A 22,378-nucleotide genomic window follows, 5' to 3' on the forward strand; every position below is an offset into this window, starting at 1 on the left:
ATTATTTTGTTCTTAAATTTTACGAATAATACTAAATTATATAGTTGTATTTAAATAATATTTATTTACAACATCAAGTTATTGAATTGTGTCTGAAGAATTTTAATGACCATTAGCATATATTCCAGTGTTCGAAACGTTCACCGAATTTGCTTATAGGGCTAAAATTTTTAAAATGTAAAATATGACTACCTACTGTAAAATTTAATTACCTACTCACCTTCGAATCAACATTCAATGGAATATATGCACTTGTTTTGGAGCACCTAACATCCTCAAAGGAATGACAGCCATCTTGATAAGAGAAATCAGCAGGGTCAGATAGTAAGAAATTCGGTAAATAGGGTTATAGTAACATGGTAGGAATCTGTTTCTGATTAAAAAAAGTTTCTTTTCTCAATAGGCGCCCTCACGCCGAATGGTCGAAAGATGATTTTAACCCCGTTTATTCTATAACACGAACTAAGCTATTCTGAAGGACGTTACTTGAGATACTTTCTTTCTACGTTATCCAAACAGCTCTTTCCTATTCAAAATTATGACACATTTATTTCAGCTTATTGAATGTAATACTCAGCATCATAATAGCAACTTTGTAATTGTAATTATAATTGAAAATATTACTGTGATGGGACAAATTTGCGCAAAATAAAAAAGCATATGAAATAAAGAACACTTTCCATTCATTATCAAATTCCAGTTTCCAAATAGCAATATTTAATTTCCATACTTAGATTAGAAATCACATGTGTGTTGTGTTATAGTGACTTATCTCACTTGTCTGACAGTAGCATCAGAAGAAACTCACGAAATTCATCGTGGCAAGGAGAGTACGATTGCGAGTAAGACTTCGCTCAGTTTTGATGGAGATCAACCCCGGAAACACTACCAAAATGACTATGGACCCTAGGACTTAACGAGTCTCTCGGTGTAATTATTATGTTGGCAGATGTCATCTAATACCAGTTATCCGTGGTTACAGCTAGCAGGCAGGATAACATTTTAAACAATTCTCCAAAAGATTACAGTGCCATATATACATATAGTTTTATATGAAAATTTTTACATATAATACTAAACATTTTCGATGCTAGGATGTTAAATACAGCTATTTTTTATGACTTCATTTTACTAAACATAAGTTCATTTTACTAAACAGCTTCAAGAGGAGGTTACTTTGCAAAAGGGTTAACAAAGCACATTATTAATTAAATACAAAATTTACAGTTGCACAAGGTTAATAGATCCCATTTATGAATTAAACACCAGATTCCCACTTTTATATAACAAATAGTTACAACAGAATCGATTAAAATTAATGTACTCAAATGACCAAAGTACAAAAAATATAGGGAAACATATTACTATATATTCCTTAGAATACAAAAATATACTACTGATTACATAGACACAAATATGCATAAGGAAGCTATGAACCCAATAAGTAAATATAGTACAAAATAACTGCTAGTTATAAATTAGATATAATATTAATATATATATATTGGATACTAGAGAAACAAAGAGAATATAAAGTGATTATAAAGTGATTAGCTTCATCAACTAAATGTATTAGATTAATAACACTAGACGTGTTTTTTAGGGAGAAAAATTAGGGAAACAAAAATACAGTAATACTATTCAGTCTGACACAATCACAGTGTTATAAACATTATTAAGAATATATTATACAGATACATTAAAATAATACTCCGTCAGGACCAAAAATGCTACAGAAGATTTTCTGATTAGATATATATGTTTGACAAAGAAAAGAAAGGTAGAACGAGTTTAGTCCCAACCGGCATATTGTGCTGCACAATATTTTATACTCTGTGATAGTTTGTTAAGTGCGTTTTTTATTTTCTAATAAATTTTGAATCCACAAGTGGCAGTTATTTTCACTCGACTTTTTTCAAATGTGTTTGAGAAGTATTACTCCAGTGAAACAGGAAATGATCTAGATCCTCCACTTCACCGCAATTGCAGTTATCCGAGATACAGAGATTAAATCTTTTAAGATAACTTAAAAAAGGACCGTGTCCCATTAGACATTGAGTTATGTAGCTATTGCAAGTTTTAAGTTTGAAGTTTACTTTCGGGTAACATTTAAATGTTCTGCTTCCTGTTGTGGCCCCGAGGGTCTCTCATCCCTTTCCCTTACCACAAGCCTCTCGAGAGGACTTTCGTTTCGACATATATTTAGAGTATCCCCCATGCCGCACGGACACTGTGCATTTACAAATATCCATTCCTTCTCCGGGATTCGAACCCGGTCCCTTCGGTACCGCAGTAGGCTCCCCTTACCACTATACCGTCTGGGCAGCTCGAAATTACTTAAGCAGAATGACTAGAAAGAATGCAATAGCATGTATTAGAATAGAATGTTAATTAGTGTTTTGTCTGCTCCAATGTTAGTTAAACACCAGTGAGTGTTTTGTCCTAGAGGAATAGTACAAAGAGACGATATCTGTTTACTCTTTGTGCATATTAAGTGCCTTCGATGCTCCTCCATCTGTCTATCTATCCATAGAGAAAACACGAACGCCTAACAGCCAAACATTGCTATTGAAGTTTTACAGGCGTGGTAGGACTTTCCTGGGAAATTTTTTAACGGGAAGGATATAAAATAATTAACTAACAACTTGATGTGAGGAAAACATTACAATTCGTATAACAACAGTAGCAATCAATTACAAAACTGCAATTCAATAGATATAAAATTCATATGTTTAATAGATGTAAAATAATAACTTTATATACGTCAAAACGACACAATCAGCATTCCCTTGCAGCAATCATTACCGAACAGGTACTTCAAATAACATTTAAAAGTAATTAGTGTTCGAAAACAGTATTTTTATTTAACCATAGCAAATAGCGCACAGACATAAACACTATTTATTACCATATCCAAATCTGATACCAGATGTGTATATCTGAAAGCGTAGAACTATCTGCATATCTCTGTCAACACAATAACATTACACCAACATTTCGAAGAATTTTAAAATGAAACCTCGAAGAGAAATCGCAATAACCTCGACACAGGAAGACGTAGGTTAATAACAACTCATTTGAAACGAGGAGAGCAGAACTCATAACCCCATAATGCCTCTTCCACCGCGTCGAGAAAGAGGCTAAATGCTTCTGGAGAGGCAGACGTGATGACTGGAGACTGTAGCATAAATCGTTCCGGAAAGCGGCGACGGCCGAAAAGAGACTTAATCCAAGGGGCTCCGGAGAGTAATAGCGACCGGGAGATTTAATCCGAGAGACGAGCAAAGGCCAATATTGACCGAGCCTCTGGTCAAACAGTGTTTAAGCCGGACTCAGTGTAGCCGCTGGCTACTGAAAGGGCCAGCCGATGAAATCTAACCCTAAAGAATATTTTCCTCTCCTTTAAGCTTCTCCCAACTGATGCTCGTGTCACTTCGACCTGTTTGTCGAGGAGGGATTCGTTTACTCCTCTTTTTTTTTCTCTTTAGGCTTTTCTTTTTCTATTCCGTTAGTGCCAAACAAGAAGGTTCAATTTAATCTCTCGCAATAGATACAGATTGTTATTTCCTTATTACAGAGAGGACGTCTGATTATTTCTCTTTCTTGATTTTGTTTGTATGAGCATCATATAGCAAGTTTTCAGTTTTCGCACGAGTTTCATTGAGCAGTGATTTTTTTTTTTGCTTTATATACGATACGGAAGAGTAGATTTAAATTTACACGATTCAGAAAATGTTATGAAAATTTATTTTCACCTATCACAACTTATTTCACTTGTTACCTTCATTTAACAATGGCTGCAATTTCTATAATTTAAATGTATGAGATAAGCTCTGAATATTTTACTCGGTATGCAACATATGAATTGTGTTTCATACGCTAGCAAAAATACAAATGGTTTATATATATGTAAGTGCATACATGTAATAATAGAAATTTAGCATGAAGGACAAAGAAAAGAAGGTGATGTTGGATGCGTGGTAAATTATTAAGCGAGATTTTCGTTATTGAGATTAGGTTAAACGAGATGTTACTGCATTGTACACTTTAAGATCTATTGTTTCACATGATGTATGCATGAAATATTTTAAAAACATTAATCGAATATTTATTGCATGTGTACATTTACTCACAATGTATTAGTAATGGCATGAATGGCAGTGAAAGGTCAGTTCACAAATTCAATTCGTTCCTGAAGGGCCGTTCGTCAACCGGAAAAAATTCCCTTAGGCTATAATGCCAAATAGATTAATTCGTTCCTGAACCACAGATGACTGTTTATCTGAAGTTTACAACAATACTTTGTGCACACGTTCATAAGCCCAAACCATATAAATAATTAAAATACAAAGCTAAAAAGATAAACACAATATTATAAAGTGTATGAAAACTTAATTTAATTTTACTGTGCTGGTATAAAGAAGAGTGGATAATGATGAGGAAAATGTTATTGTTTGTGTAAGAACGCTGAATATTCCTAGTTTGACCTGGGTTCGAATCCATGCTAATGGGCTGGCTGCTTGCGTGGTTTTCATATATTCCTCATATGTAACATGAATACGAGTTAATGTTTTTAGAAATGAAGGCATCCCTCCTTCATGAAGTATCCTTCATGAAGGCATCCCTCCGTTTAGGCAAATAGTCCTCGTGTGCTTTATCATATTCAAATAACCTAACCTTAGTCTCTACCTGCAACCCAATTTAATCTTAATTTCCCCCAGGCCGAAGTCATGGTCCTGTAAGTCAATTGTTGCCAAGTCTTGCTAACAAGAATTAAGTAACAGAAAATATTATAATGCTGTTTCTAGAAGTCTCTGAGTATTAATTTTGGGCCACAAGTTATGTCAAAACACCTCTGAAAATCACATGATGCCAATTTGAGTGTTTGTAACTCAAAACGCTATTCGTCATTCGAGGGGAAATTTTTTTCTGATAATTTGTTTGTGAATCGAATTCATCGAAAAATGAGACGTATGTGATTCGAGATTCTCTGTATCTGACATATGCAAGTACAAATGATAATCTTCGATAAGCAAAAATTTTCGCTTCAGAACATTAAACTGGAGCTTTTTGGTGCAGGGGTTCGTTCTCAGTGATTGAAATGATTGAATGTGGAAGGGTTTTGTGATTCTTCTTATAAGCTATGTGACTTCCTTCAGAAAGTATCCTATGAAATCATCTCCTGTATAAAGCACCTAACACTTTGAGTGTTCTAATGTAATTTTCTAACAGATGCATGTATTAAAGTTTCTTGGATATGTACATAATATAGTTTCGTAAGTTTAGATAGATAATTGTAGTAGAATTACAAATAAAATTGTTGTGTTTTTCTGTGAAATGTAGCGCGAAAAAAATATTAAGAGAAAGCTACGCCAGAAAAGTAAGAATACAGGGGCACGTGCATCAGTAAATGAGTAGCTCGGTAACTTGTATTGAAATTGAATAAATGCAATTGACCACTATGTTAGCTGTAACCTTAATTCCACCCTCGTACTGCTTTCCAGTAATTTCAAGCAGCAGAAAGTACTAGAAATATCTCTCAGCCGGTTGAAAACTATTTAAAGATGAAGAGAGAGCATCTGCTCTCAGTTGTTTAGTCAGCTGCTGTTGTTATTATTGCGAGTTCAGCGTGAGATCGGATAAGCTTTCTCTTTAGATGTCCTTTGCATTACTTTGTGTTTAACGTTCTTAGTAGTTTGGAGTGTAAATACTGATTACACTGTGTGATACTGTGAACACTTGTACGAATATTTCTATGGAAAATTTCAGAGTTCTGAAATATTTCTTTAAAAAAAATTATGAACCTATTATCGGATTTGTGCACTCAATCTATTACGAACCCGTACGCAGGCAACAATATATTGAATGATATTTCAATAAGTACGTATACTGTTATGACTTTCATTGCAAATTTTGGTGGATATACATCTGCTTCTATGCAGGTTTTAACATACTACAGTAACGAACGAAAAGCATAACGAAACCTACATTTTAGAAATATTTAATACTAGCATTTGAACGATTCATTAAACTATCCAAGAATAAGCTGCAACATTCATCGATGTATTTTATGAATTAACATACGAAAGTTATATTGATGTGAGTTAAATAATTAATCGGCATTAACGCAGCTTTCATAACAACAAAGTAAAATAATCAATAGGAGGTCTATCTATTGATTTCCAAGTTAAATGTAGGAATAATATTACTTTTTTGGCCGTGTCAGCTGATACTTCAGAAGATAGCATAAATGGAAATTTACCTTTTTATGTTATTCCTCGTTTATTTGTTTTAGATCCCATAAAGTTCTATGATTATGAACAGATTGCTGAGATATGTTTTCATATTCTTTGTTTAACAAATGGTAATAAAATGGATTATAAATTTAGTTTGGCATTTCTTCTTTTTGAAGACCAATCTGAAGTTATTATTTTAAACATCGTATTCGAAGCGAAAGCACAGTTTTTCGAGCAGAACTTCTTTATATTTATCTTGTGGTGAAGTGGACGAAGGATAATGGGATTGCATTCTCAAGATAACTTATTTATTTTGATTATCTTTCTTCTCTTCAGATTTTAAGCATTATAACGAGCAGAGTTAAAATGGAAATTGAAATTATGTTCAGTTAAAGATAGAGGAATTGATACCCATTTTGCTTAAGTGCGTTGCCATCATGGCAATTATTGAAATGTGACAGCCCATTGCTTAGCTAAAAATGCCAGTTAATTGCTTAGTTAAAGATGCTTTAAATTTACAAATCGACATTAATGCTAGTATTCCAACGAGTTATTGGAAATCCTTTAATTATAACAAGCTTTTTATTTAAGTGCAGTGAAGAATGCACTTTATCTTTTAATCCACATTAAATAATTTTTTCCTTCTGTTAACTATAGATTACATTCTGGGTAGTTCTTTGCAAATTTGAAAGCATCTTAATTTTTATTTGGCTATGGCAAACTTTCAAATACTTGCTTCGTTTTCAGATTACGTAATTTGTGCGAGTGTTCGAAAAAAGTACCTCAAGATGAGGAACATTTAATTTTCTCATGTCCTACTTCAGATGGCCCTAGAATTATGCCTCAAAAACAATATAAAGTTCTAGGTTTTGACTCTGCCAGTGAATTTATCTATTTCTATAATGTTTAATTATGTTTTGGAATGTTTTGCAAGTCCCGTGTTGGACATTGGTGGTACACAGACAATTTGTATGTGATCAAATAGTAATAATTATTTTACAACCGGCTTTTCATTGCAAGATAATCGAAATTTAAAGGCATAAAATCTGTAAAAGTCTGCATCTCATAGCAAATTTATTAAATCATTCTACGAATACTAGAAGGAAATAAGACTGAATTATCAATCAACGGACTACAATTTAGGTATGTCAACAACAAGACAAAAGCTAGAAAGATTATTCTCCTTGAGTTTTCGTCATTCTATATCATTGATATCTAAATGGAATATGACAAGGGATATAAATAGCAAAAAATACAGTTAGTGATATACTATTTTTTTCCTAGACTTCAGTGCAAAAAATATTTATTTGCATCAATCAATATTTTATTAATTATATTAACTAAACGGTGGCCGATTTTAGTCTTCCAAGATGAATGATACGTACATGAATCTGGCATGATGTAAGTCAGCTGCTGAAAACAGAATAAACAATTAAATAAATCCTTCATCAAGTGCATTGTTAGCTGTTTATATAGCATTACAAAAACTTTATCTTTTCGCAAAGTTCAGATATATGAAACCGAAAATATATAGAGGCATTAGGTTATTTCTAAGTAGGAGACATGAAAAATGAGCAATGACTTCGCCGGGATTAAAAGCAACTTAACGTATACCAGCTAAAATATTCATTAGATTCCATATTGCATAGATAAAAACTTTAAACAAATTACATACTTTGCTACTTGCCGGATGTAACTGCAATTTAAATAACAGATGCGCAGCATCTTAAGTACGGATGTCAGAATGAAAGCTAACTTTAAATAAAAATCCGTCGCCAGTATTCAATGTCATACTTAAATTAATTTACTACCCGCAATCCCGTAGATGAATTCCTGTTGTAAGGGTAATTTATATCCATCTTTTCTCTGCATGTTGACTATATGTCAGTGGTTAATCGCTGGAAGAAACGAGCTGAAAGATCCATGATTAGAACCCACAATTAATTTCTCACATTTCCTGCACCATTACTACGCTACCTTTGCTGAGGATGAAATGAAATGGTAAGACCTGAACACTTCTTCATGATGCCCGTCGTGTTTTTTTAAATATATACTAAATTTCCTCATTCCTAAACTGAGATCGATTTGTAAACAAATTAAATCGAGTGGAACAAAGGATATCTGAACTTAAACACATATTAAAAAATGGTTAAATAAATTAAAATCTCTATTGTGTTCAAATTTGTTAATGACAATGATATCCTAATACATTAGCTGTTGCTTTTCACTACGATTTTTCATTCGTTCCTATTCCAAAAACCAAACACCACATCTTTGTGTATCACAATACATTACAATAAACTTAAACCAAAAAGTTGTCTTTGATTTCAATTCGATTCTAAATTTTTATTTTAGTATACTAACAATTTCGAATAACGAAAAAGAAAGGCGCAGTTAAAAGGAAAGGGCTTAGAAGCATAGTTCATCATCTACCCTCAGATCGGAGCTTTTACTTACGGCCCATCGCCAGGCATTTAACAAGGGATTCTAAGACATAAAGGAAAAGAGATGGGAGCAGGTTTATAATCGCAAGCATTAGATGCTTGCCGGAGTGAGAGTAAGAGAGATTGAAAACAATTTATTCGAGGCACAGTGCTCCGGATCGCCATTGAGCGAGGCGTAATGAGGCCAGAAGCTTACTCTACATCCTCCTCAACCTCGATCCCCCTCCACTTTATTCTCATCAGCCGTGAGATATATCAAAAGCTATTATTGGGGATTGCCCAATGGTCGGGTCTTAATTTATTGGAAGCAAAAGAAGGGAAACAACGCCAGATTATCCTAAATTTACGTCAATAAAATAACGTGGGAGGGCTTACAATAAAAGACAAAGAGATTTCAAAGAAGAGTGCAGCTGTTCAAGCCATCGTAAAAAATGAATGCAGACATTTGAAATGATGTTTTAACTTTTTTTAATAGCTCGGATGTAAATATCGTGAGCACTGAAATGTATTTTGAAAGCCATTGTAAAAACACTATGAAGAGGGAAAGCTATCTTTTTATACTAAGTTTTGCATAATGTCAGCTAATTTTTGAGTTTTAAGTAGTGTGTTTAAATAAATTTGCAAAGAATATTGCATTAAAATTTGCAAATTTTAATTTTAATTTCCACATCTATTACTGTTGATAACTACTTAGAAAAACTGATACTGATAGTATCCAAGTATAATATAGTTATTATACTTAGATCTAAGTATACTATAGTTATTATAGTATAAGTTCAGATAGTACCATAAAATAGTTTCAAATATAGGTTTTTGCCTGAAACACAAAGATTAAAATAATTATTTATTTCATTCGCTTTCCTTTTAAACAGGCACTATTTGTTTATAATTTACTACTTAAAATTTGAAAATTTTATTATCTGAGAGGATTGATCTGCATGTTTTTTTTTTTAGCTTCCCTGAAGTTAAAAAAAGTTCCATTATAATCTTACATTTTGAAAACACTTTGCGATCTTTGATCAATCTTGACGTTGAGAAATTTTTCTCAGCATTTTTTAGTCATTTTTTATTCCCTTCATTTTCCGAAAATTTTCAGGTGAACACTGCTATATTCGTTACAATTGCAGAATTCTTTGCATATTTTAGTACTAGTAACTAAGGGCTTTAGTACTAGTAATTTAGTGCTAAGTAACTTTATAAGTTGTTTAATATTTCACAATGGCTTGCATTCGAGCGAAAAACGTTGAGATTAACTATTTTCTATAAATAACATTAGATATATAACATATATATATATATATATAATTTAAGAAAGAAGAATATATATATATACCATACATTGTAAAATTTTGTTATTCTTCTATGCTTTAAAAAACAAATCAAAACACTTCTAACACACTTTAAAGTAATAAATAATATTAATAAATGCATAATAACATATATTATAACTTCGTAATAAATGCATAATAACATATACTATAACTTCAGAAATTGTGAAATAAAATGCAAACAGCAGTTGAAGTCGTAAGATTAATAGCCTTAAAACAAAGTATTCCATTAAAATACAACTACATAGTAATATTAGTATTGTTACGAAATGTACAGGCGCGGTAAGATGGCTTTCCCGCAAAGCAGTTTTAGGGTTGCCATAAAATGTCAAGGGAAGGCAGGGTTGCCACATTTGGCAAAAAATCGCCCATTTGGCGACAAAATTGGCGACATGCCACGGACTAATGGAGAACCTTCTGGAACGAATTCTTACCGGTTTAGCACAGAATGTTCTCGAACACAAACTGAAAGCTATATAAACCCTGCTGGTCCGCTGTCAGTTAGTGTGTGTGCCTCGTCTAGAGTGCGAATTAGTTATTATCGAGTATGTGCGTCGTCTAGCGAGCTGATAGTCATTCATTGAGCGAGTGTCTAGAAGTATAGCGCCGAGTTGGTAGTCGAGAGCATCGAAGAGTCTCTTAGTGTATCGCGGTTAGTGCATCGTCGAGAGAGTGTGTTAAGCTCCGGGAACGACTGAACCGAAGAGTCAGGAGCTGTGCTCTGCGTGTCGTCCAGTGCATCGTGAGTTGTAGCGTGGAGAGTCTCGAGAGTACGTGGACTTCCGAGAACGACCAAGCAGAGTCGGAAGCTGTACTCTGGTGCTTTGCAGTGAAGCTGTTTCCATCGCGGTAGCTTGATAACCTGAAAGCTGTGTCGCTGATCGTGTCAGCGTGTTTATAACAGTTCGACGACTGTGAACGAGATTTTAGAGTTGTCCTGATTAATATTGGTAAATAAATTTTGTTTCGATACTTCAACAAGTGTCGTCGTTATTCACTCCAAATCTACGAACCCCGTACGAACGTGAAGGAAGAAAATAACCTAACAACTGGTGACAGAAAAAAAAAAAAAAAATGCAACAGTATCATTACGTAGTAGCTGATCAATTTGGGTTTAATATTGTATTTATGACAGCATTACGTTGTTAAATTCGCAATAGAGGAGTAATTCCGCAGATGCTAAAATCACATGACTTAAATATATTCATATGAGACTTAATAAAAAGTAAATGTAATGACAATTTTTTTTCCATACTCAGACTTATCACATTATTTTTAATATATATATATATATATATATGTGTGTGTGTGTGTGTGTGTAAGATATAAAAAAATACGATAGCTGCTTTAAAAAATAATTGGCGACCACAAAATTAACATTCCAGATTTGGTTATCTACTCCTAAATTCATTTGTTCTCCCAAATTTGAGATCTTTCGACATTACGTAACTCTGCTTGAAAAGGGTAATCAAAACTAATAACTAATCAATTATAGCTTATCTCTTGAATCGCACCTACTCTGGTATAAAAACCCCTCGCAGTTATTTACGTCACTAGTTCTACTAGCTCCCACCCCTCGCTAATAACTCCTTGCTTTGCTTCCACGTCTAAAGTGCTTGCGTCTTAATTTTAAGGATCAATGTAAATAGCATTTTATCATATTTCATTATGATTGAATCATAGAAATACATCGGATTTTATTATGATTGGATAAACATCTACGGAGATGATTTTATATGTGTGAAAATAAAGACTGGAAACTCTTCAAGTTTACGTTTTGTTATCTTCCTCTGTAATCCTTCAGTCTCAGCTACAACGACTGCAAACTAATTAATCTTCCATGTTCCCGGAATCATGACATATATATATATATATATATATATATATATATAATTTATTTACTAAAGAAATATTGATTATATTATCTCCTAATATAAATTTAGTACAATGTATCAAAATGAAGTAACCCAGAAGTAAGAAATTTAATTCCGAAAACTTTTTCAAGATACCCGAATTTAAATCATGGAAAAATAATTCTGAAATTTTTTGTTTAAACGTACTTGAATTTAAATCATGAAAAAAAAAATTCAGACTTCGAAAAGGAAAATTTATAAACCAAGTAATTATCGTCATTGATCGGAAATTAATTGCCTAAATTTAAAATCTTAATGCGAATGTATTGCATATCGGGTATCATGGGCAAAAGTTTAATTTTTTTTTTTTTATATTTTAGTAAAAAATTTTCTACGCATGATTTCGTTTCGAGAAACGCACTCACTTGTCGAGATTTCTTTTTCCCCAGTTTTCTGTTATCTTGGCGCAGAGAAGTGATGGGTGATATCCCACATGAAATGCAGTGATGACGAGGCTATGATTTCTGATAAACCATCAAACAAAGAAATCATTTGCGGTATCAAAAAAAAAAAAAAAAAAAAAAAAAAAAAAAAAAAAAAAAGGTGAAAGAACAAGAAACCTTCGATGACACTGATCATAAACAAGAAATAAACATCACTGCAGCGCAGATGACGCATGTTATTTGAACATCTTCACAGCTCTGCGCTGATATCACCCGCCAAAGGATGACGTTGCAATACATCGGGATATTAAATATTTCAATATCTTGGGAAACAGAAGCACTGTTATTCTTCTAAAGAAAGAATGTACTTTATATTAAAAAAATTATCACTGTGAAATAGAAAAACAGACTACTCTTTGTACGACATGATATAAAAATAAACAAGTTTCCTCAAATTCCAAGTGCCAGAATATTTGTTTATCGTTTTAAATGCTTGCCAAGAGCTCATTCAGAGTAATTGTATTAGTTTACACTGCACATGCCTAATGCAATATTATACAAGTCATTATTGAATATTGGGCAACTTTAACTACTAAAATTAATAACTACGAAACCTTTTCTTCATACAGCCTTCTCAAATGCACTACCAAAAATCGGCGGTCTTTGACTGCCCAGATCAACAACATTCGATTATATATATATATATATATATATATATGTGTGTGTGTGTGTGTGTGTGTATGTAAGATGTGTAAAGCAAAATTGTAATTTTAATTTTCAATAGGTTCAATCTGTGGGGTTCCAACCTTTATCTAACAGCTAAGTGTGTAGGAACCTCGTGAACTGGTAAGAGAATAATCGCTTAGTTCAGGAACAGAGACGTAAACTCGAGAAGGGTTAATCTCAAACTAAGAATTTAAGAGTCGGCTCCTTTCTCAGAGCGTACAGAAAAGCCTCCACTTGGGCTTGAACTCAAAAGTACTAAGAAATAAAACTTAACTAATGCTTAACTAAAAAGATATAGGCGAAGCTATCAAAATTCTAAGTAGTTGGCCCCTAAATATCAACTAAACTGCGAAGCTATCAAGGGCCTGAAATACAACTGAGCGTAATAATAGTGTAGCCACAAGGCAAATGCACGCTAGTCAGAATCTCTTGCTCTCTAACGAAGTCAGTGGAACTTCTACTTGAATACCGGTATTCCTCATTTGCATTAACTTCGATCCACAAGGAAAACGCGCGCTAGTCAGAATTTCTGGCTCTCTAAAGTGGAACTTCGATTTAAACACCGCTCTAACTCATTTGAAGTAACCTCGATTCTAAAAACTCAATCTGGTAGAAAATTGTAAGCCGAAATTAGGAAGGATAGGTCCCAAGCTTTCATCTTCCAGCAAACTTATTGACACCCGTTGCTTAAAACATGTTTCAAAATAATCGAAAACATCGGGTAAATTGCATCTGTACCAATTAGTTCTTCAAAACTTGGGTGCTTATTACGCCACTTAATCTATATTGGCTACGAAAATCTGTGTCAACGAGAAATAAAAAGGAATATTACAATCCGGACATGACTGTTAACTTCTTCTGTACCCATCTACACGAAGCCACCATTTTCCGAATTATTTCATACAGACATATTAAACTTATAAGGTAATTTCTCCCTCCTTTCCACATGCCTTTGTGGTGTAACTGGAAGCATACTCGAGACTTGATCATACTCGCATTCGAGAGGTTCAAGTTTCGAGTCCCTTCGAGGGCAATGCACAATACCCTAATGACTCTACAAGTGACATCCGAACTAATGGCCCTTTAAAAGGGGCAGTATAAAGGTATTTCTCCCTTCCTTTCCTCATGCCTTCGTGGTGTCATTGGAAGCATACTCGACGCGCATTCGAGAGGTCAGGGGTTCGAGTCTCGTCGAGGGCACTGCGCATTTGTCACGTCTTCTGCTCCAGAGAAAACCTAATGACTCTACAAAACTCAACTTTAATTATTAACAACCTCTAAAGTCTCTTTTATAAATTGAATGTTCTCTATTTTCCTTCTAAAAATAGTGAAAGATTTATAATAAATCCTTCTGAACTGCACCATTTCAAAATTAATACATGTCGTAGATTCTTATGTTAAGCTAATGAAATATGACAAAAGTGAAACTAAAAATTTTAAACAACAGTAAATAAATCGAAATACTATATCTATCTCTATATCTATCTGCTACAATAAGCATTAATTTTTCTTAATGTAACAGAAGCATAATGTTCGTTCAACTCACACTCGCCCCTCGGATACTAACACCTCCTCCGTCTCTTCAACCGGTCGACAATTCCAGTGCTACAATTATGTAAAAGCCTAAAATTCTTTGAACATTGGGTTAGTCGTTTCTGCGTTTATATTGCTAAGCTGTATTTATTATCAAACGAATATATATTAAGATATATTTATTTCTCGGGAAAAATTATATCGGAAACAAAGTTACAGAAAACTCAGGCAATATAATTACTTTTATATTAGATGTTTTTTCTTTATTCATAGATTATTATTATTTATTCTTAACCCCTTAACTGCCGCGGAAAACGTACAAGATTCATTCCCCAGTGCCACGGTTTTTCACATATCCGCGCGTAGTTATGCGATTTATTAGGGGGAAAATAAGAGCAAGTTTTACTTTCTAAAAATTGTTTACTTTCACAAAATAAACACTAAAAGAAAAAAAAATGAATGCACAAAATTTAATATTTTGAGTAAAAATATAATAAAAAGATGTAAGTATAATAAAAATGATGTTTTTATAATAAAAAAAGTCCCTATAATGGGTTTTCGATCAATTCATTTTTAGACCAGTAAAGTGTAATATCACGTTTCAGTGTTATATACCTTGTGAAATCAGTATGCCTATAAAAACATATATTCTTCTGAATGCCACGATATTGTTCTTGATTTTTCGTTTGCAAGGTGTTGTTGGTTCATATACTCGTCTACAAAACGGTTAGTTTCAGTAGCAATATAAAGCACGAGCAGTTCATAAAAAAATAATTCAAAAAAGATAAATGGATTTGAAACATCCGTTATATCTTTCTTTATTCCTGGAACCTACTACAAAAAGTAAACGAAAACGGAGGACACAGAATAAAAAAAAATACGTTTTACTCAAACAACACTAGCCAATACCACGCAGTCATTACTTTCAGCACTTTAGACACGTCCCTCTCTCCAATTTCTCCCCACACTTCTCTGAAATAATATCCTCCTTCACATACTTCGTCAAGGTCATTCTGGTGTTGCATTCCAAAAGTTTGCGAATAATTTAACGGGTAGCAGCGCAAAGCAACTGATAGTATTTTGTAAGGGCGTATATATACGCCCGGGGCAGTTAACGCATTGGTTGAGCAAGGCGTATATATACGCCCGCGGCAGTTAAGGGGTTAAAATATTATTTTCTATATATGTACGGACATTTTTATGTAAACATTTAGCACAAGTAAATTGTAATTGCATAATATATCAGAAAGTAGTATGTTTATACCTTATCCAAGATAACATTTAATTGATCCTTATCCAAGACAACATTTTATTGAAATTTAAAATTAATGTTAACATAATGTAATGTGAGAATTCTTCACGTCTTGATTAACCATTTTTTTTTAATCTGAAACCTCAAATTTAATTTACTACTTAGATTTAAGTTACACTTTAGATTTGATTTTGGTAGATACCATCATTTTAAGGATATTTTAATTTGCCTACATAGCATGTCTGCTTATTTAATTTTGGATTTTTTAAGAAAGGGTTACCTTCATTTAATGTTATGCTTGTGATACTAGACAATGAAGCTTTGTCGTCTCGCAAGTATAATTGTAACTCTCTATTGCGGCATTGAGATGATGGTAGTTTTGTGCGAACTTACTAAAAGAGGTGTATAATAATATCATATATTTTACACATCGCTTTATTTATGTCTTTGTTATAGTCTACCAAAGTACAGTGGTTAGAAAAAGCACAACAGCGAACTAATCACTCACCTCTTGTGATAGGTACGGCACTATCTGAGCAATAATGGCATTGAGACGCTTTGCTATTTCCGTCTGCAAGGAAAAAAAAAAAACACAAAATTATAAGAAACGTCTAGTATTTGCAATACTTATTGCATGTAACACAACATTAAATCAAAGCCAAAACAATAACTTGATATAAGTAACTCCAAGTTTGGGAAATCTGAGTTAAAGTAAATTCTTTTTATTCGTAAAAAGCATCTAACCTTTAAAGAATCTTTTGCCATATAAGCTCGAAAAATGCGGTAATCAAAATGTAAATGTATTAAAACCAAACGTGATTCAACGTGTGATTTGAGTTTGCTTTTGCACCATTCTATTGGAATCTAAAGAATCCTCTAATTGTCCAGCCCACAGTTCTTCCGATCTTTACTGTTCTTCCGTAATGCCTACTCAGCGGTCTGCGACACAGCCTGCTCTAATGTAGGCGCCCATTGCCACAAACTGTACTTGCACTGGAAAATCGTCTCTCGAATATACTGTTGCCATGATTCCTTGCTTTCCATGGATGTAGGTATGCCAAATTTGACTATCTACCTTTTGGAAGGGGAGTCAATTCAAATTTATAAATACAATAGGCACTGCGCTATATATTTAAAGTCTAGTTACTTCATTGCTTATTTTGAAAAATATATTCAATATATACTTTAGTACTTTAAATTTCGAAGCCATGTTAGTACAAGACTGGTCTTGAGGAAATGCTTTGCCTGACATGACTCTTTTTACTTCCATGTACTAAGTAAAGGAAATACTGTAATCACGAAACATTTCGGGTATCATCATTCAACTCAACTTTTTCCCGAATCAATTTTGGAGATTTGTTTTGCGTGACATCTGTACATACGACAGAATAAAGTATTCTTTTTTCCAAAACGGATTGTAAAAATGTATTTAAAATGGATTAAAAAGGAATTTTTTCGTGACCCCTTATACGCACATCTTATGTATGTATCTCGCTTAGCTTGTTGTGTAGTGCTGCTGTATTGTGAATTATCTCACTTGTATGAAAATAACATCAGAAGAAGCCCACGAAATTCAACATGGCAAGGAGAGCAAGATTGCGCATATCATTTTAAAAGCCTTAAGCTTTTTACAGGTGACATTACGACTTCGCTCAGTTCTGCCCCCAGTTTTGATGGAGAGCATCCCGGGGAAAAGATCCGACAGTCTCCCACCCCTCTTACACTACTATCAACTCTCGAGAGGACTTTTGGCTTGCTATATATTTAGAGTGCTCCCATGCTACAAAGACACTATACATTTACAAACACCCATGCCTTCTCCGGAATTCGAACCCAGGCCCTTCGGTCTGTCTGGGCGGCTCTCGCATAGCTTAAAAACGATTAGCAGTAGAAAGTTGAAATTTTGTGTATCGGACTGCTATAAGTTTTATATTCGTTATGCAAATAGAATCACAAGAAGTTTGGCTACCGTATGACAAAATTTGACCGGGACAGTTAATTTCAAAATTTGCAATTTTTGATATCACTTGAGTTACATTTAAGTTAATGTTGAGGGATCGGTTAACTTATAAGGTATTTTCTTTCTCCTTTCCACATGCCTTCGTGATGTAAGGATAGTACACTTGGCGCGTATTCGAGAGATCCAGGTTCGAGTCCCGGTGAGGGTACTGCACATTTTTTCAGTTTCCTGACATCGAAAAAATTCCTAATGACTCAACTAAGTTAGAATAATTCGAGGAAATAAGTTTAAATAAAGTGCGGCAAAAATGCGTATAATTTAATAGGCCGTATAAGGAAACCATGTCGTATCCACATCAGATTTTTTTAAATAACATTCATATGTTTGTAATTAGATAAATATACTTAGCTATCCATTGCTAGGTATGCAACGGTTTTTTTCCAAGTGTAATTTTTTAATTTTTTTTTCGAATATATTGTTACTACATATTTACCTTAGCACAACTTTTGTACAATAGTTACGAGTATATGTTTTAATTATGATGAAAGATGAATGAACTCACTTTCAAATATAATAAACAAATGTACCCATAATAAACAAATATACCCATAAGTAATTTATTTCAACTTTTATTTATATTTTTATCAGATACTGCAAAACTTTACTTGATTTAAAGTAACTTTAAATATTTCTATTACTTTAAATTTGAAATTACGAAACCTTTTTTTACTATCTATCGCATCTATATTTAAGAACTCAGGTAACACACAAATATAACATAGTACTTACTTATTTGCTAATGAGATAAATTTATAAATATTGTGATAATTACATGTTATATTTCATGATGATATAAAATCAGGTTTCAATAAGTTTTTAAACACCGGTATTTTGTAATAACATAAAATTAATACGAATATTTCTACAGCATTAATTTTCAAATTTATGTTTAGCCTAAACAGCAGATGAAATGAAAAAGCTCTATTAAATATTATTTAACGTTTTAATTCGGACTAGAATTCCATTTTCTTTTGGTAGAATAATTTCTAATTAAAAATAATCCTAAACATTATGATTCGAAGAATATTTACATTTCGGCACAGTCTTCTGCACTATGTTTACAGTAAGTGATTCTAGAGGTACAAAATGCAGTCTCCCATCTCAATATTCTTAAGCTTCTTTTACTTATTCAACAAAGACCGCTGACATGGAATACCCCCATTTCCCGTTCTTCCTTTATCGCTTATTCGGGCAGCAATTAGATTTCACAGGAATAACCAAATGATCGGTTTTATACAAACATAGCTCCATTTTTTATTTCCCCCGGTGGCGAGAGTGTAAAACTAACGCTTCATTTTTAAAAATCCATTAAACATATTCGCGAGGATGATTACGGGGCAACAACTGAAGAGAGAAGAAAAGCCCTCCTGAAAAGATGGGGTGTGAAAAAAATGAATGGAAGGTAAACACTGGAGAGGCGGCGGTGGTGATGGCGGTGGAGAGGGAGCAGCAGATTATCGTTTGCGATAATTTGTTTGGTCCGTTTCGGGTTCTGGTTCGGTGGTCGGCAGATCGAACAGAGAGGATGAAGAGAGTGTGAATGGAGTTTAAGGCTCATTAAGCGGAGCGAGAGCGTACAGCCATTAAGGTCTCACTCCTCCGCATCCTGTTGCCATAGAAACGGAATGATGCTCCGAGGGATCCGAGACAAACGGTTGAAACTGTGGGATGAGAGTTCGAACTCCTCCATTAAAGAAAGGGTTAGGAGCAATTCAGATTACAAGTTCTGCTTAATTTAATTTAACAATGTGAAACATTCATGTCCGTTATAGTATTATCATACTTTTTTTTTTTTTTAACTTTCTCCTTTAAGAACCAATTTAGCAATTTTATTCTTTGTTTTCTGATTGTCTTATAATATTGTTCTTTCACTCTTGTATGCCGAAATGAAGCTATATTCCATTTTCGGCTTTTAAGCTCGAACTGCTAAACTTAATTTGCAGCATGAAGTAATATTTACAGTGTGCTGCAGTGGTTGAAGGTAAATAGTTTAACATGATTACGACAAATAGTCAGCATGCTGTTGTCGTTTAAATGCAGCGCACTTTCAACATTTATTCACTTTGTAATGTTTACCATGAAATATGGATTAAAAATATTTCAGTGCATTATCGTCGGCAATATATCAAAACCATGAATCACTGAAAGATCCCTGATTTGAAGAAAACGTATCTGATGTTTTGGGTTTAGTTATGAGAAAAGTTTTACATAATAATTTCTCTTTATACCCCTCAGAGAATATGCTTTTCTTTTGTTTAGCTAAGCTCGAATAACTACCTTAAAGTTTCATGTGAAGGAAAATATTAAAAATGCGTTTTCCTGGCTGTGACATTGTGCAGATAGTGTGATAGAAATCCTCAACATTTAATTTGTAGGATTTATGATCGATACTATGCAACAAGTCTGAACGTATAATCAAGAACCATGAAGGTTATTAACTTTATTTTTATTGTTATTAATTTTAATTTCTTATTTTAAGCAGTGAACAAAAATAATTGCACAAAGTAATAATAGACATACAATGGTTTTATCATACAGACGGAATATAAGAATAGGTTTCTATAGTTAGGCAGTTAGACTATATCTGAATGAGTCTCATAGATTTTTGCAGTTAGACTATGAGTTAATGTCTATTTACTGAGCTATTCTCCTAGGCTTCAGTAAATAGACATTAACTTGATCATGAATGTCTATCTTATGAAGGTCCTTGAAGTTTCTGTGTATACAAGTTTCTGTATATACACTATGTATACAAAGAAACTTCAAAGACTTTCAGAAGATATATAAAAATAACAGGGAGCTTCAGAAAGCTTCAGAACTATATTAGAATAACAGAAATTTGAATTAAAGTATTCCTCCAGAAGTTTAAAGTTATGTTACAATTCTTATGCAGTTACACCATAATAAGCCCTGCCGTTCCCTTAAGCTTCTTAGAACCTAAAAATTTGTTTTCTTAAACTTCAGCAGTTACATTTTCGAAAACCACAGTGTAATAATATTAAGCAGAAGACTCGACTTCTATTTATAACTGTATCTTTTAAATTCCCTAAAGCCATTCGAAAAGAAAATTCCCAACTAGATAATAATTCAACAATTTATAGTGAAGCATTATACCACTTTATTTTAAATTTAGATCATTGATTTAGGCTGGTTAGCCCAAAAAGTTAGTAGTCCACCATAATAGCGAACTACTGGAGAAATGAGACAAATCTGGAGCGAGATATCATTGAAATATTGATGTAACTTTCCTCAAAGTCGAATTCGGATTCTTCGAATTATCTGACTAATGTTCAGACAGTATCCCATGAAAAGAACATCCGTATTTCTTTTGTAACGTCATTAGGGTGTTTTTTGAAGCAGAAGTACATGAAAAATGAGCAATGCTCTCGCTGGGACTCGACCTGGATCTTTGCAATACGCGCTGAGTGTGCTAAACTACTGAGGATTAGGGAACCCAATTGCCAAATCCTGGTGGTGACGAATTATTGTTCATCACCTTTTAGTTCGGATGCCACTGTAGAGTCATCAGTATTTTTTTAAAGCAGGAGTACATGAAAAATAAAGAATGCCCTCGCCGGTACTTGAAACTGAATCTCTAGAATATGCGCAGAGTGTGCTACCGTTATACTACGAAGGCATGCTCGAAGTTTTGAGAAAAGGCATGGCCTGTTATGACCATAAGACTAACTTGTTCGGTTAGGTGGGTCGGGCTGCGTCTGCTTCTTGTACTTTATATGTTGTTTTGTTAAAAACTGGATTATTATTGCTAGCATTGGATGCTAACTAAAGATGCAAAGTGAATTAATTAAGCTAACCTTTCGCACAAGATATCAAGTGTATAAGTATAACAGATTGTAACTAACCCTCGACAAGATTGTAAAACAAATGTAAAATTTTTAAACTAATTAACACTAAATTGTAAAAAAATTGTTACGAGTTATTAAACATTACTTTGCAGGGAGAGACTTATTTAATACTAGCCTTAAGGGAAAAAATAAAGAGAGTGAGAAAAAGACAAAATAAGATAAGCAAAAGAAGAGATCTTTGCAAGAGTAAAGTTCGACCGCAGCGTTGTTTGGTCTTGAAGTTCTTTTTGTACAGAAGTCACGTTCCAACATAGCTCTCCTCACAGCTTTCACCTAAGCCAATTCACAACGCATCCGACAGAGATGGTGAGTACGAAGAATCTACAGAGAAAGAGAGAAAGTCGCTCTCGGCTCCAAATTCGATTCGGTGGGAAAGTGCACCCACCCCTTCATCCCCTAGACTCAGGCTGATCTAGTTAGGTCCCAATAAGACGATCCCCTTCCTACATCTTTGGTATGCTACTCTCATGCGGGTCTGTCTATCTGTCGATCCGTAAACGGGGACATTGTGGGGGGATGAGGTTCGCTTAACGCAGTCGCTGATTTCACCTCTTCTTTTTTTTCCCCAGCGCAATCATTTGTTCAAAGCTTGTTTCTGCTTCTTTTTTTCAGTCCTTTTAAGCTCTAAGCACGCTATGTTTACTTCGTAGATGAATGCGCCTGCTGCACGTAGTTTG

The 22,378-nt window shown here is 33.8% G+C and overlaps 1 protein-coding gene across 2 annotated transcripts in view; it reads right to left on the reverse strand.

Annotated features, from left to right (window-relative positions):
• LOC118202282 (transducin-like enhancer protein 4) overlaps nt 1–22,378 on the reverse strand; it is a 645,188-nt gene that overhangs the window by 273,433 nt on the left and 349,377 nt on the right. For both annotated transcript variants that reach the window (XM_085810638.1, XM_085810637.1), the window contains exon 6: nt 16,324–16,386. In XM_085810638.1, coding sequence (XP_085666764.1) covers nt 16,324–16,386 — 63 coding nt within the window. The remainder of the gene's footprint in view (nt 1–16,323; nt 16,387–22,378) is intronic.

This window comes from Stegodyphus dumicola, chromosome 2, assembly GCF_044657685.1.
Source record: "Stegodyphus dumicola isolate Sdum_Otavi_A_Nest chromosome 2, ASM4465768v1".
Lineage (NCBI taxonomy): Eukaryota > Metazoa > Arthropoda > Arachnida > Araneae > Eresidae > Stegodyphus > Stegodyphus dumicola.